The sequence below is a fragment of the Oncorhynchus tshawytscha genome, linkage group LG07, assembly GCF_018296145.1.
Source record: "Oncorhynchus tshawytscha isolate Ot180627B linkage group LG07, Otsh_v2.0, whole genome shotgun sequence".
NCBI classification, from domain to species: domain Eukaryota; kingdom Metazoa; phylum Chordata; class Actinopteri; order Salmoniformes; family Salmonidae; genus Oncorhynchus; species Oncorhynchus tshawytscha.
In genome coordinates this window covers 55,591,950-55,605,668 of record NC_056435.1, presented here as the reverse complement: position 1 = coordinate 55,605,668, position 13,719 = coordinate 55,591,950, and the positions used below count along the sequence as shown (strand labels likewise).

The window sequence follows — 13,719 nt, the reverse complement described above, 5'->3', positions numbered from 1 at the left end:
GGCTTTAGAAAGTTAAAAAAAGCTTCAGACTAAGCATTATTCGCTCAGTTCCAGGTTGGATGGTGTTTTCAGGTTTCTGTTTGTTTGACAAAGCATTTGCTGTATATCTTGGGAATAATAATCATTGGGTGTAAGAAGCATTCCAGGTACTTCCGGGTAATTCCGTCCAAAATCAGGTTGTAGGTTTGGAGTTTTGATTTGGAGTTAAGGTTATGTTCTATAGCATCCTGTATACAGTGGGTCAAAAAAGTATTTAGTCAGCCACCAATTGCGCATGTTCTCCCACTTAAAAAGATCAGAGAGGCCTGTAATTTTCATCAAAGGTACACTTCAACTATGACAGACAAAATGAGAAAAAAAATCCAGAAAATCACATTGAAGGATTTTTAATTAATTTATTTGCAAATTATGAAATTAGGAAATTATCAAATTATGGAAAATAAGTATTTGGTCAATAACAAAAGTTTATCTCAATACTTTGTTATATATCCTTTGTTGGCAATGACAGAGGTCAAACGTTTTCTGTTAATCTTCACAAGGTTTTCACACACTGTTGCTGGTATTTTGGCCCATTCCTCCATGCAGATCTCCTCTAGAGCAGTGATGTTTTGGGGCTGTTGCTGGGCAACACGGATTTTCAACTCCCTCCAAAGATGTTCTATGTGGCTGAGATCTGGAAACTGGCTAGGCCACTCCAGGACCTTGAAATGCTTCTTACGAAGCCACTCCTTCGTTGCCCGGGCGGTGTGTTTGGAATCATTGTCATGCTGAAAGACCCAGCCACGTTTCATCTTCAATGACCTTGCTGATGGAAGGAGGTTTTCACTCAAAATCTCACGATACATGGCCCCATTCATTGTTTCCTTTACATGGATCAGTCGTCCTGGTCCCTTTGCAGAAAAACAGCCCCAAAGCATGATTTTTCCACCCCAAAGCTTCACAGTAGGTATGGTGTTCTTTGGATGCAACTCAGCATTCTTTGTCCTCCAAACACGACGAGTTGAGTTTTTACCAAAAAGTAATATTTTGGTTTCATCTGACCATATGACATTCTCCCAATCTTCTTCTGGATCATCCAAATGCTCTTTAGCAAACTTCAGAACGGCCTGGACATGCACTGGCTTAAGCAGGGGGACACGTCTGGTACTGCAGGATACGCACTGGCGGCGTAGTGTGTTACTGATGGTAGGCTTTGTTACTTTGGTCCCAGCTCTCTGCAGGTCATTCACTAGGTCCCCCCGTGTGGTTCTGGGATTTTTACTCACTGTTCTTGTGATCATTTTGACCCCACGGGGTGAGATCTTGCGTGGAGCCCCAGATCGAGGAAGATTATCAGTGTGTCTTCCATTTCCTAATAATTGCTCCCACAGTTGATTTCTTCAAACCAAGCTGCTAACCTATTGCAGATTCAGTCTTCCCAGCCTGGTGCAGGTCTACAATTTTGTTTCTGGTGTCCTTTGATAGCTCTTTGGTCTTGGCCATAGTAGAGTTTGGAGTGTGACTGTTTGAGGTTGTGGACAGGTGTCGTTTATACTGATAACAAGTTCAAACAGGTGCCATTAATACAGGTAACGAGTGGAGGACAAAGGAGCCTCTTAAAGAAGAAGTTACAGGTCTGTGAGAGCCAGAAATCATGCTTGTTTGTAGGTGACCAAATACTTATTTTCCATAATTTGCAAATAAATTAATTAAAAATCCTACAATGTGATTTTCTGGATTTTTTTCCTCATTTTGTCTGTCATAGTTTAAGTGTACCTATGATGAAAATTACAGGCCTCTCCCATCTTTTTAAGTGGGAGAACATGCACAATTGGTGGCTGACTAAATACTTTTTTGCCCCACTGTATGTCCCTGCCAAAAAAATCCAAGTTTGTCTAACTCTAAATCTATCTATTTTTTAAACATGCTGAAAAAAGGTGGGAGCTCACCTGCTCATGACCTGTCTCGCTCTCTACTCTCTCTACCTCCTACCTGAACTCAGACAACTGGCTGTGTGGGGAAGATTATCTTTGAGGGTATGTTACCTGTCAATACACCATATGAGATCTCTTTCTCTGTATGTATGCCTGTGAGTGTGTGCAGGCAAGTGTAGGATTTTGTGTGTGTATGTGTGTGTGTGTGTGTGTGTGCAGAGAGAGAAGTGTATGTGCATAGGTCTTTGAACGTGTGTGTGTTTGTGTGTGTAGTCGTAGAGGGAGTATCGTGCTGGGTTCTCGTCCTCTGGGGTGCGGGTAAATGTGGGCAGTGCTGATTTTATGTGCGCCAGTGCTCATTACCACGGTGACTGTTGTGATGGTAACCATGGAACATGCTTGCTTTGTATTCCAGAACCCGTCTTAGTGTAGCAACAGTTCCCTGGCACCTACTGTACCAGCTGCATCACACACGCACACACACACCATAGCCATGCACGCACACACATCACGCACCCATGCACACACACACACACACCACAGCCACGCACACACACACATACATACAAATGCGCACCACAGCTACGCACGCACACCCAAGCAAGGAGCTGAAGAGATTTTACATCTGTGTCTGTGTGAGAGAGTGAGTGTTTGTGTGTCTTACCTGTCCCCAAAGCAGCTCTCCCACTCCGATGAACACACACCAGAGCCACTGGTCGATGGTCAGAGCGGTGCAGGAGAAGGGCTTCCCTCCGACCTGGACAATGACAATCTGAGACAGAGCCACAGAATGAGTACCTGTAGAATCCGGCAGGTCTCGACTTTCCCGGCGACTTGCCCAGTGGCCGTAAGGCCCTCTAAAACAGGTTTTCTATGGGGCCAAAGTGGCCACTGTGTCCTATTCTGAAGCACTTCTAACTCACATGGCGCCCTCAGATATCTCAATTCTTATTAGCTAATGCCTCTCACCTGATCGGGTACATCTCAAAGGCATCGCAGCTCTGAAGTAGGCTTCAAGTGAAGATGGACACATTAGGGATGCAATGGCGCACATCGTTATCGAATATTGAAGATATTAGAAGAACTGTCTACATGTTCTTTTCGTTAGCCAACAAGATGAGTAACGAAGAGCAAAAGCACCTCCTATGTCAATCTACTATCCCCCATAGTACAAAAGTTGACCTATTCTATTGGTCAGCTTCTTCTTCTGTGCAAGAAATATTCCAAACATACTCTGGGTCAGTTGTGGGATGATAGATCCCAAATTAATACAACCACTGTACATCAAAAAAACTTTTGAAAGCAATGAGGCTGATGCAACAGATCAGAACGTTTAGCTTAAAATGTTGATCAACTATTAGGCAATTTCTTAACATTATAAACACAGCAATGTGCACACAGCAGTAGGCTATAAGCGTGAATATCCCAAAATGCAATTAAAAAGAAAACACCCTTCTCAAAAGTGCACTGAAAATGCGATCGGTTTCATATGACAGAGATTAAAATATCCTTCAGAAATGTAGAAAGAGGTAAGATCTAAAGACGCTATAAAAACAAATACACTATATATATATATAACTCCCTGTCAGATGTTGATCCTAAAGAAGCCTGAAGAAGGTACAGTGATGCAGAAACGATGGTGTTTTACTCAATAAATGACTGGGAGTTATATATACACTACCTTTCAAAAATTTGAGGTCACTTAGAAATGTCCTTGTTTTCCATGAAAACATACATGAAATTAGTTGCAAAATGAATAGGAAATATAGTCAAGAGGTTGACAAGGTTATAAATAATGATTTTAATTGAAATAATAATTTTGTCCTTCAAACTTTGCAATCGTCAAAGAATCCTCCATTTGCAGCAATTACAGCCTTGCAGTCCTTTGGCATTCTAGTTGTCAATTTGTTGAGGTAATCTGAAGAGATTTCACCCCATGCATCCTGAAGCACCCCCCACAATTTGGATTGGGTTGATGGGCACTTCTTACGTACCATACAGTCAACCTGCTCCCACAACAGCTCAATAGGGTTGAGATCTGGTCTCACAAATGTTCTTCTTTCAACACCTCAAACTTCGATTAGTCTGCCCATAACACTTTCTTCCAAACTTCCTCTGTCCAGTGTCTGTGCTCTTTTGCACATCTTATTGGGCAGTCTGAAATAAGGCTTTTTCTTTGCAACTCTGCCTAGAAGGCCAGCATCCCGGAGTCGCCTCTTCACTGTTGACGTTGAGACTGGTGTTTTGCGGGCACTATTTAATGTCTGTTTCTCAAACTAGACACTCTCATGTACTTGTCCTCTTGCTCAGTTGTGCACACATTGGTGCATTCTTAGTGACGTCTTGTATGTGTACCATACGGTTAAACATGGACTCAGCCACAACAGCACCGACTGTCTTGTTAAGCTCAACTGTGCTTTGTTTCATGACTCAAATGTTGCAAAGAAGATGCACTTGGGAAGAACAAAATCTGAAATGATTACAATGAATGTTTTAGGACCAAAGACGGTGCAAGATATTTTGGATGATCTGTCCCCGACCGAAGGTGAGCCGGTGTATTTCTCAGTGATGCCTCAAACAAGGGAAATAGGAACATGCTTCCAGTGTGCGTGAGATTTCTCTGTGTCTGATGGAGCGCAGTGCAAGTTACTTGACTTTTATGAGACAGTGATGAAACTGCAAATGGCAAACATCAAGATCTGATGAACTGTCTGGAAAAGCATGAACTGGACATTAGACACATCACAACCTAAGCAGCAGATAATACCAATGCCAACTTTAGAGGAAGTCCAAAAGTTCAAAATGAAGATGCTTCAGCAGAAACAGGACAGCTTTTTTGGATACCAGACCAAGCAGCGGATGGACAAACAATTGCCAGCACAAAGGTCTAAGCAGCAACAGGACTTTGTGAAGTTCTATGACACTGTCATTACATACATTGACAAGTGGTTTGACTTCTCACCAGAAAATGTCCTGTTGAAACTGAAACTGACCAGCCTCTATGAGGAGCTCTCCTTCACTAACCTGGAGCAGGTGGTGGTTGCCCTCAAAATGACAGATAGTCAGTATGGACCAACTCTATGAAGAGTGTTGTGTTAGCCGGGAGGTAATACAGAATACCAGACAGGATACCACAAAATCTACCAGTGAGAAGTGGGTGGCAGTTTACCAAAACCTAGGGAAAGCCAACTTGATCAACATGTTCAGGATTGACTCTTTTGTCCTCAGTGTGCCAGGCTCAAAAGCCTTTGTATTGAGGATTTTCTCTCTGATGACCATTAAATTGTCAGACTCAAGAAACAGATGCAGAACAGAGCTGATCAAAAATGTCATTCAAATATCTGTGAACTGTGACTTGTCATGTAAGGACTTCTCTCTAGCTTTGCAAAAGGACAAAGGACTGCTTGAATCAGTCAAGAGCAGCAACAAATATCCAAGGAAAAAGCAGACTTGGTGAGTGACTCATGCCCCTCCTCCTTATTTTGAAATGTTTTTTTGTTGTTGCTGTAAAGGTCCAACCCTAAGTGCTTGATGCCATCTGTCGAGCATGGTGGAGGCAATGTGATGGGGGTGCTTTGGTGGTGGTAAAGTGGGAGATTTGTACAGGGTAAAAGGGATCTTGAAGAAGGAAGGCTATCACTCCATTTTGCAACACATTGCCATACCCTGTGGACGGCGCTTAATTGGAGACAATTTCCTCCTACAACAGGACAATGACCCAAAGCACAGCTCCAAACTATGAAATCACTATTTAGGGAAGAAGCAATCAGCTGGTATTCTGTCTATAATGGAGTGGTTCGCACAGTCACTGGATCTCAACCCTATTGAGCTGTTGTGGGAGCAGCTTGACTGTATGGTACGTAAGAAGTGCCCATCAAGTCAATCCAACTTGTGGGAGGTGCTTCAGGAAGAATGGGGTGAAATTTCTTCAGATTACCTCAACAAATTGACAACTAGAATGCCAAAGGTCGCAAATGGAGGATCCTCCATTGCGGGGGCTCGATTACTGGAGGATTATTTAATGGAGGGTTATTTGACAAAAGCAAAGTTTGAAGGACACAATTATTATTTCAATTAAAAATCATTATTTATAACCATGTCAACGTCTTGACTATATTTCCTATTCATTTTGCAACCCATTTCATGTATGTTTTCATGGAAAACAAGGACATTTCTAAGTGACCCCAAACTTTTGAACGGTAGCGTAAATGCTATCACCTACACTTTGACATGTAGACTAAATATGTACGTACATTAACATACACATGTGTTTTTTATTAACAGAATAGCTAGTATTTAATTGAAGGCTAAATGGCCTTGCCCATAAAATCATGAAATTCCAGGCCTGGGTTTACAGTCTGTGTGTGTGTGTGTGTGTGTGTGTGTGTGTGTGTGTGTGTGTGTGGGACGTGATTAACTATTCTTGTGACATTTTGTTAGTCCACACGAGGTCAAATTATATTTCTAGGGGGTTTAGGGTTGAGTTTAGAATTTTTGTTAGGGTTAGAATTATGTTAAGGGTTAGGAGTTAGGGTTCAGTTTAGGTTTAGGGTTAAGTTTAGGTTTAGGGTTAAGTTTATGTTTTGGGGTTAAGGTTAGGGTTAGGGTTAAGGTTAGGGTAAGAGTACGAGTTAGGGTTAAGTTTAGGGTTAGGGGTTAGGGAAAATATAATTTGAAATGAGACTGAATTGTGTGTCCCCACAAGGGTAGCTGTACAAGACTGTGTGTGATGCGTGTGTTTATGTGTGCGAGTTTATGTCTGTCTGTGTGTGTGTCTACAGTATGTACAGTATGTGTGTTTGTACCTGCAGGACGAAGGTTCCCAGGACCACACTACAGAATATGGGGTTACGGTAGATGGCCTCAAAAACGTTCCTCTCTCCGTGGATCTTCCTGGCATTGATCTCATTGAACAGCTGCATCATGACAAACACGTTGAACACGATGGTGTAGTGCTCCGAGGGCGGCGAGTGGAGTGGTGCGTTGCGCCCACTGTCGATATTAAAGATGTTCTCTCCTGGGAGAGGGGGAAGAGCAAACAGGATAACAGTTATATGTGATGTTAAATCACTTTTTGTTTAAGCAAACATCTCTTTAATTTAGCATAATAAAAAAATCCCCATCAAAATCCGTCAGTTTAAGTTAGAGATATGTTTTTTGTTGTTGTATAGGCTGTGTCTCAATCACTACGTCCGCCAATGTCAGCCTTCTGCATCTACATCTGGAAAGTGGCAGAGCTACAGTGTCGTTTGTCAGACCAGGAGACATCCTGAAAATGTGTATTTTCACAAAAATGTCTGTAGCGTCCGAACGGTTTTGGGCTACAAACAGATATGACCCCTCTATGGAAATATGAAACTCATGAACAAGGTGGTGTTCTCTGTTTTGCTCAACGGCCCTCACAAGTGTCACTCGACTCGTCTGAAGTTAGTACCACAGATCTACCAACTTTTGTCTGTAGCATCCGAACAGTTTGAGCTACACATTAATATGACCCATCTATGGAAAGATCGTACTTTCCGTTTTACTCTACGATCCCCACAAGTGACCCATCTGAAGGTAACACGGTACTGGGACAAAATATTAATGGAAGTGAAGAAGGGGCATTTCCACATCAAAAGTGGAAATGTGCGTATAGACCACACCTATTCATTCTGTCTACACAGTGGTCTGGGCTAGAATTCAAGAGAGAACCAACTTTTGCCTGTTTTATTGATTTTCAGAAGGCTTTTGTCGAGGTGACGAGACCTCCTTGCTTATAGACTAATTAGAATGGGCTCTTTATCGGGCTCCAGTTGCCAGTGTTCAGGTCAATGATGAAGTTGCGGATATATTCCTGGGCAACCTGTTGTATGCTGATGACATAGTTCTCCTTGCCGAGACAGAAGATGACCTCCAGAATATGTTGAATATTGTTAATTTACGCTGGACTAACTGGAGACTAATGATAAATCAAGAAAAGACCTAGAATATTCATTTTAGAATTGAATGGTGTGCAGAGAAGTGCTTTGGTACAACACCATTATTCTAAACTGGGCTATAAATAACTTGGTTTCACTTTGGGTAAACGAGGGTTCCACTTTTCTGGGCTCCGTTATTTACTTAACAAATAAGGAATACTCAAAATGTGCACTTATAAATCATATCAATTGTAATTAAAATACAGCTGTAGAACGAAGTCAAAGATCAAACATACAACTGATGTCTCTCCTGAGTTCTGCAAAATAGGAAAAGTCCAAGTTGCTTTAATTATGCTTGCAGTCAACCCCTAGTGATGTAACTGCCTACATCAACACCTTCTACTCATGAGACCAAGCCCATGCATATACAGTTATACAAACTTGCAGGAGAGAACAATAGTTCCAGTGTTTTCTAAGGGCTCAGCAGTAATTTTCCACTCCCGTAGTTGCTTTATAGTGGTACGTCTGACTTGTCTCTTACCTCTTTCACTCACCTACAGGGTTCTGTGTCTATGAATCTCTTTTAGCCTTGACGCGCTTTCTCACAGACAACCTGTTTTGACAACATTAACTCACACATCTCTCAGACCATTTCTTATAAGAAGCAAAGACTAGAAAATAACTGGGGAACAATATTAAACCTTATAATGCATATATACAGTTGAAGTCGGAAGTTTACATCCACCTTAGCCAAATACATTTAAACTCAGTTTTTCACAATTCCTGACCTTTAATCCTAGTAAAAATTCCCTGTCTTAGGTCAGTTAGGATCACCACTTTATTTTAAGAATGTGAAATGTCAGAATAATAGCTGATTCATTTCAGCTTTTATTTATTTCATCACATTCCCAGAAGTTTACATACTCTCAAAAAGTATTTGGTAGCATTGCCTTTAAATAGTTTAACTTGGGTCAAATGTTTCATGTAGCCTTCACACAAGCTTCCCACAATAAGTTTGGTGAATTTTGGTCCATTCCTCCTTTCAGAGCTGGTGTAACTGAGTCAGGTTGGTAGGCCTCCTTGCTCGCACACGCTTTTTCAGTTCTGCCCAGAAATGTTCTATACAAAAATATAGTCAACTGGAGGTGTACCTGTGGATGTATTCCAAGGCCTACCTTCAAACTCAGTGCCTCTTTGCTTGACATCATGGGAAAATCAAAAGAAATCATCCAAGACCTCAGAAAAACAATTGTAGACCTCCACAAGTCTGGTTCATCCTTGGGAGCAATTTCCAAACGTCTGAAGGTACCACGTTCAACTGTACAAACAATAGTACGCAAGTATAAACACCATGGGACCACGCAGCCATCATACCGGTCAGGAAGGAGACGCGTTCTGTCTCCTAGAGATGAACGTACTTTGGTGTGAAAAGTGCAAATATATCCAATAACAACAGCAAAGGACCTTGTGAAGATGCTGGAGGAAACAGGTACAAAAGTATCTATGTCCACAGTAAAACGAGTCCTATATCGCCATAACCTGACATTGTCTAAAAGTAGAGACAGAGCTAGAAAATGGTATATCATACACTACAGTTGAGGAACAATGGGAAAGTAATTCTGCTTTGAAAGTTGATCAACTTTTAACCTCACTTTTGAGAAAATCTTTTAGTACAGCTACTGGAGCACCCTTGTTTTGTCTACACCCATTCAGCATCGTTCACACCCTCTTAAGCTTTAGCCCCACCCATCTCTTTAAGGATTCACATGTGAGGACATGTACTAAACATGGAGTGCCAGAGTGCGCTCTGGGTGTTTGTAAACCAGATTGCTTGATTTTCTGTTTGTAAATTCAGTGTTTCGCTCTCGGAGCATTCAGAGCCACACTGGATGCTCTGGCCGAGGAGTAGGGTTGATCTAAGCGTTCTGACCTAACAACAGCAGTCAAGCACCCAAGCTAACTGGCTAATGTTGGCTAGCTTACTAGCTACTTCCAGACACAAATGAGAGAACACCTCACTCTGACCATTTTACTCGCCGTAGCAGAGCTGGTTAGGCTGTTTTTATGTTATCCAGAGCGTTGGTGACTGCAACTGTGCTGCTGGCAACAATTTAATTGTGCTTTTTTGCCAACATTTACTGACACCGGTCATATTCAACGGGTGTTGAGCATCATAGATTAGTCAGTTATTTTGCACTCTGGCACACAGACAAGCGTGCTCTGAAATCGGAGTAGAAAGACAGAGTGAATTTACCAGATAAGTTTATCGACAGTTGTCGCAGTGACATCAGGAACATTCTATTGAAATTGTTACTTGAATAGTGGAGTTTAGACATGTAGCTAGCTAGCAAGCTAAACAGTTAACCATAATCCCATCTCATAATGTTGCTACCCTGAATCTGCAAGTAGCTAACCAACCATGTTCATTGTTAGCTAGCTAATATTAGGCTATAACTAGCAAGGCAAATTGTTCTGAGATACGAATAACATTACTACACAGATCATAAATGTAATGTTAGCTAGCGAGCCAGACAGATAACGTTAGCTAGCTAGCTAACAGTACACTTTAACTCGAAATGAAAACGAGTTTCTGACAAAATTAAAAACATGTCATATTTGAAAATGTAGCTAGCTAGACTATCTAACCCGTATACATGGATGGATGCTTCTCCCTCTATGTCACGGATGCCATGGTTGCCCTTAGTTTGAAGATGTAATCCTGAGAGAAGTGTTTAATAAAACAGCCTTCTGTGTGTTCTCTTTTCGACTCTGTTTACATATTTGCAACAATCTCCTTTGCTATCATACTCTAATTCCACTGATTTCAAAACTCAGTCCTCCAGAAACTGTAGAGCAACACTTATGCAGTTCTACTACATGATATCTTTCAAAAAAGCCACATTAGAAAGTAAATATGTTTTTTTCCCCACAATTTTATTTTATTTGCTAAAAACCCGTTCTCAATGATTCATTATGGTGTATTGTGTGTAGACTGCTAAGGATTTTTATTTATTTAACCAATTTTAGAATAAGGATGTCACAAAATGTGGAAAAAGTCAAGGGGTCTGAAAAACTTCCAAAGGCACTATATTTTCCTAACCCCATGTGTTCCAGTGTGTTCTTAACCCTGTGTGTTCCAGTGTGGTCTTAACCCTGTGTGTTCCAGTGTGGTCTTAACCCTGTGTGTTCCAGTGTGGTCTATCTCTATGTGTTCCAGTGTGGTCTAACTCCATGTGTTCCAGTGTGGTCTTAACCCTGTGTGTTCCAGTGTGGTCTTAACCCTGTGTGTTCCAGTGTGGTCTAACTCCATGTGTTCCAGTGTGGTCTTAACCCCATGTGTTCCAGTGTGGTCTTAACCCCATGTGTTCCAGTGTGGTCTTAACCCCATGTGTTCCAGTGTGGTCTTAACCCCATGTGTTCCAGTGTGGTCTTAACCCCATGTGTTCCAGTGTGGTCTTAACCCCATGTGTTCCAGTGTGGTCTTAACCCTGTGTGTTCCAGTGATGTCTAACTCCATGTGTTCCAGTGTGGTCTTAACCCTGTGTGTTCCAGTGTGGTCTAACCCCATGTGTTCCAGTGTGGTCTTAACCCTGTGTGTTCCAGTGAAGTCTAACCCCATGTGTTCCAGTGTGGTCTTAACCCTGCGTGTTCCAGTGTGGTCTTAACCTTGTGTGTTCCAGTGTGGTCTAACACCATGTGTTCCAGTGTGGTCTTAACCATGTGTGTTCCAGTGTGGTCTAACCCCATGTGTTCCAGTGTGGTCTTAAACCTGTGTGTTCCAGTGTGGTCGTAACCCCATGTGTTCCAGTGATGTCTAACTCCATGTGTTCCACGGTGGTCTTAACCCTGTGTGTTCCAGTGAGGTCTTAACCCCATGTGTTCCAGTGTGGTCTTAACCCTGTGTGTTCCAGTGTGGTCTTAACCCCATGTGTTCCAGTGATGTCTAACTCCATGTGTTCCAGTGTGGTCTTAAAGCTGTGTGTTCCAGTGTGGTCTAACCCCGTGTGTTCCAGTGTGGTCTTAACCCTGTGTGTTCCAGTGTGGTCTTAACCCTGTGTGTTCCAGTGTGGTCATAACCTGTGTGTTCCAGTGTGGTCTAACCCTGTGTGTTCCAGTGTGGTCGTAACCCGTGTGTTCCAGTGTGGTTTAACCCCATGTGTTCCAGTCGTAACTCTGTTTGTTCCAGTTTGGTCTAATTCTGTTTGTTCCAGTTTGGTCTAATTCTGTTTGTTCCAGTTCGGTCTAACTCTGTTTGTTCCAGTACGGTCTAACTCTGTTTGTTCCAGTTCGGTCTAACTCTGTTTGTTCCAGTTCGGTCTAACTCTGTTTGTTCCAGTTCGGTCTAACTCTGTTTGTTCCAGTTCGGTCTAACTCTGTTTGTTCCAGTTCGGTCTAACTCTGTTTGTTCCAGTTCGGTCTAACTCTGTTTGTTCCAGTTCGGTCTAACTCTGTTTGTTCCAGTTCGGTCTAACTCTGTTTGTTCCAGTGTGTGATGGTCTCACCAGCGAACAAGAGGGTGAAGATGATTGTGAGCTGGTAGACGGCATGACCCAGGATGTTCTTCATCATGGTGCGAGAGATTAGGGGCTTGTTGCGGCCGTACGGCTTCCTCAGCAACAGTGACTCAGTGGGGGGCTCGGTGGCTAGAGCCAGGGAAGCCAGGGTGTCCATGATCAGGTTAACCCACAACATCTGCACCGCTTTCAGAGGAGAGTCCTGGAGAGAGAAGCATGATGCACCCTTAAGCAACGTACTTAACCCTAATTGCTCCTGTAAATCTGGATAAGAGCATCTGCTAAATTATTGAAATATAAAATAGATAGAAACAGGACGGTAGAGAGATAGAGAAAGATTGGAGTGGGAGAAAATGAAAGCATCCCCATGTTAACTTTGGTAAGTGTGTTACCTGCGTGATGCAGGCGCCAGTGAAGGCCACGATGACGGCCACCACGTTGACAGTGAGCTGGAACTGGAGGAACTTGGAGATGCTGTCATAGACATTGCGGCCCCACATGACAGCCTTGACGATGCTAGTGAAGTTATCGTCAGTCAGAATGATATCTGACGCTTCCTTAGCCACGTCCGTACCGGCGATACCCTATCAGGAGACAGAGATGGAGGGGTTAAATCTATGGGGATTACAATGAGGCTAATGACGATGGTTGTATCTGTGATGGTTCCAATCATTTTCATACGGTTTTACATACGCACCCTCCACTGAACCTACACTGTTTTCAGCCCAAACTGACTAAACTTCATCCCAACTGACACTTTCCATCTCCATCATTTACATTTTTGTTGGTGGTTGTTTAACTTTTTATGCACATGGAGATTCGTTGAAAATTGTTATATAAGTACATTTAAAAAAATGTATATTCTCTTTATTTAAAATGAATTGCATTTATGTAGCACTTTTCATTAGATCTCAATTGCTATACTGTATGGGGAACTCACATCATCCACCATCAAAGTGTAACACCCCACAGCTGTTGAGTGGTTAGTGGTTCAGCACAAAATGGCTGCCGTGCATCAGCCAGGTGGATGATGGTGAGAAACCTAGCCACGGTGTTGTGTCAAAGTTTGAGTCCTGTTGAAAAGAACGAGTGTGCCTACAAGCAACCTATCAGCATTTCATTATAGGTTGGCTCTGCATTTGACCCCTCTGACACCTGCCCTTTTCTCTTCACAATCATGTGAATCAATTCACTTTGGAGAAGGGTAGGAGAGAAAGGCTTAGCTATTAAAAAGTATTTTATTTCTCCGCAATCCTTCGTTTAGACAGGAGATTTAGGGCAAATAACGCCCGGGGCTATATCATTATCCTTTCCATTTTCAATTACTGTGCATAACATTTTCTTCCTCTTTCCATCTGTCTCCCTCTCTCTTTCTCCGTCTGTCTCCCTCTC

At 42.3% G+C, this 13,719-nt stretch overlaps 1 protein-coding gene across 7 annotated transcripts in view; it reads right to left on the bottom strand.

The window, feature by feature from the left end:
• The window catches only part of LOC112254856 (plasma membrane calcium-transporting ATPase 1), a 176,601-nt gene that overhangs the window by 51,832 nt on the left and 111,050 nt on the right, over window positions 1-13,719 (bottom strand). For all 7 annotated transcript variants that reach the window (XR_006083793.1, XM_042324651.1, XM_042324649.1 and 4 more), the window contains 4 exons: window positions 12,720-12,911; window positions 12,316-12,529; window positions 6,719-6,930; window positions 2,578-2,685 (listed from right to left, as the gene is read on the bottom strand). Coding sequence is in view for 6 of the 7 variants with exons in the window: in XM_042324651.1 (XP_042180585.1) it covers window positions 2,578-2,685; window positions 6,719-6,930; window positions 12,316-12,529; window positions 12,720-12,911 (726 nt within the window). In the remaining variant the exon portion in view is untranslated. The remainder of the gene's footprint in view (window positions 1-2,577; window positions 2,686-6,718; window positions 6,931-12,315; window positions 12,530-12,719; window positions 12,912-13,719) is intronic.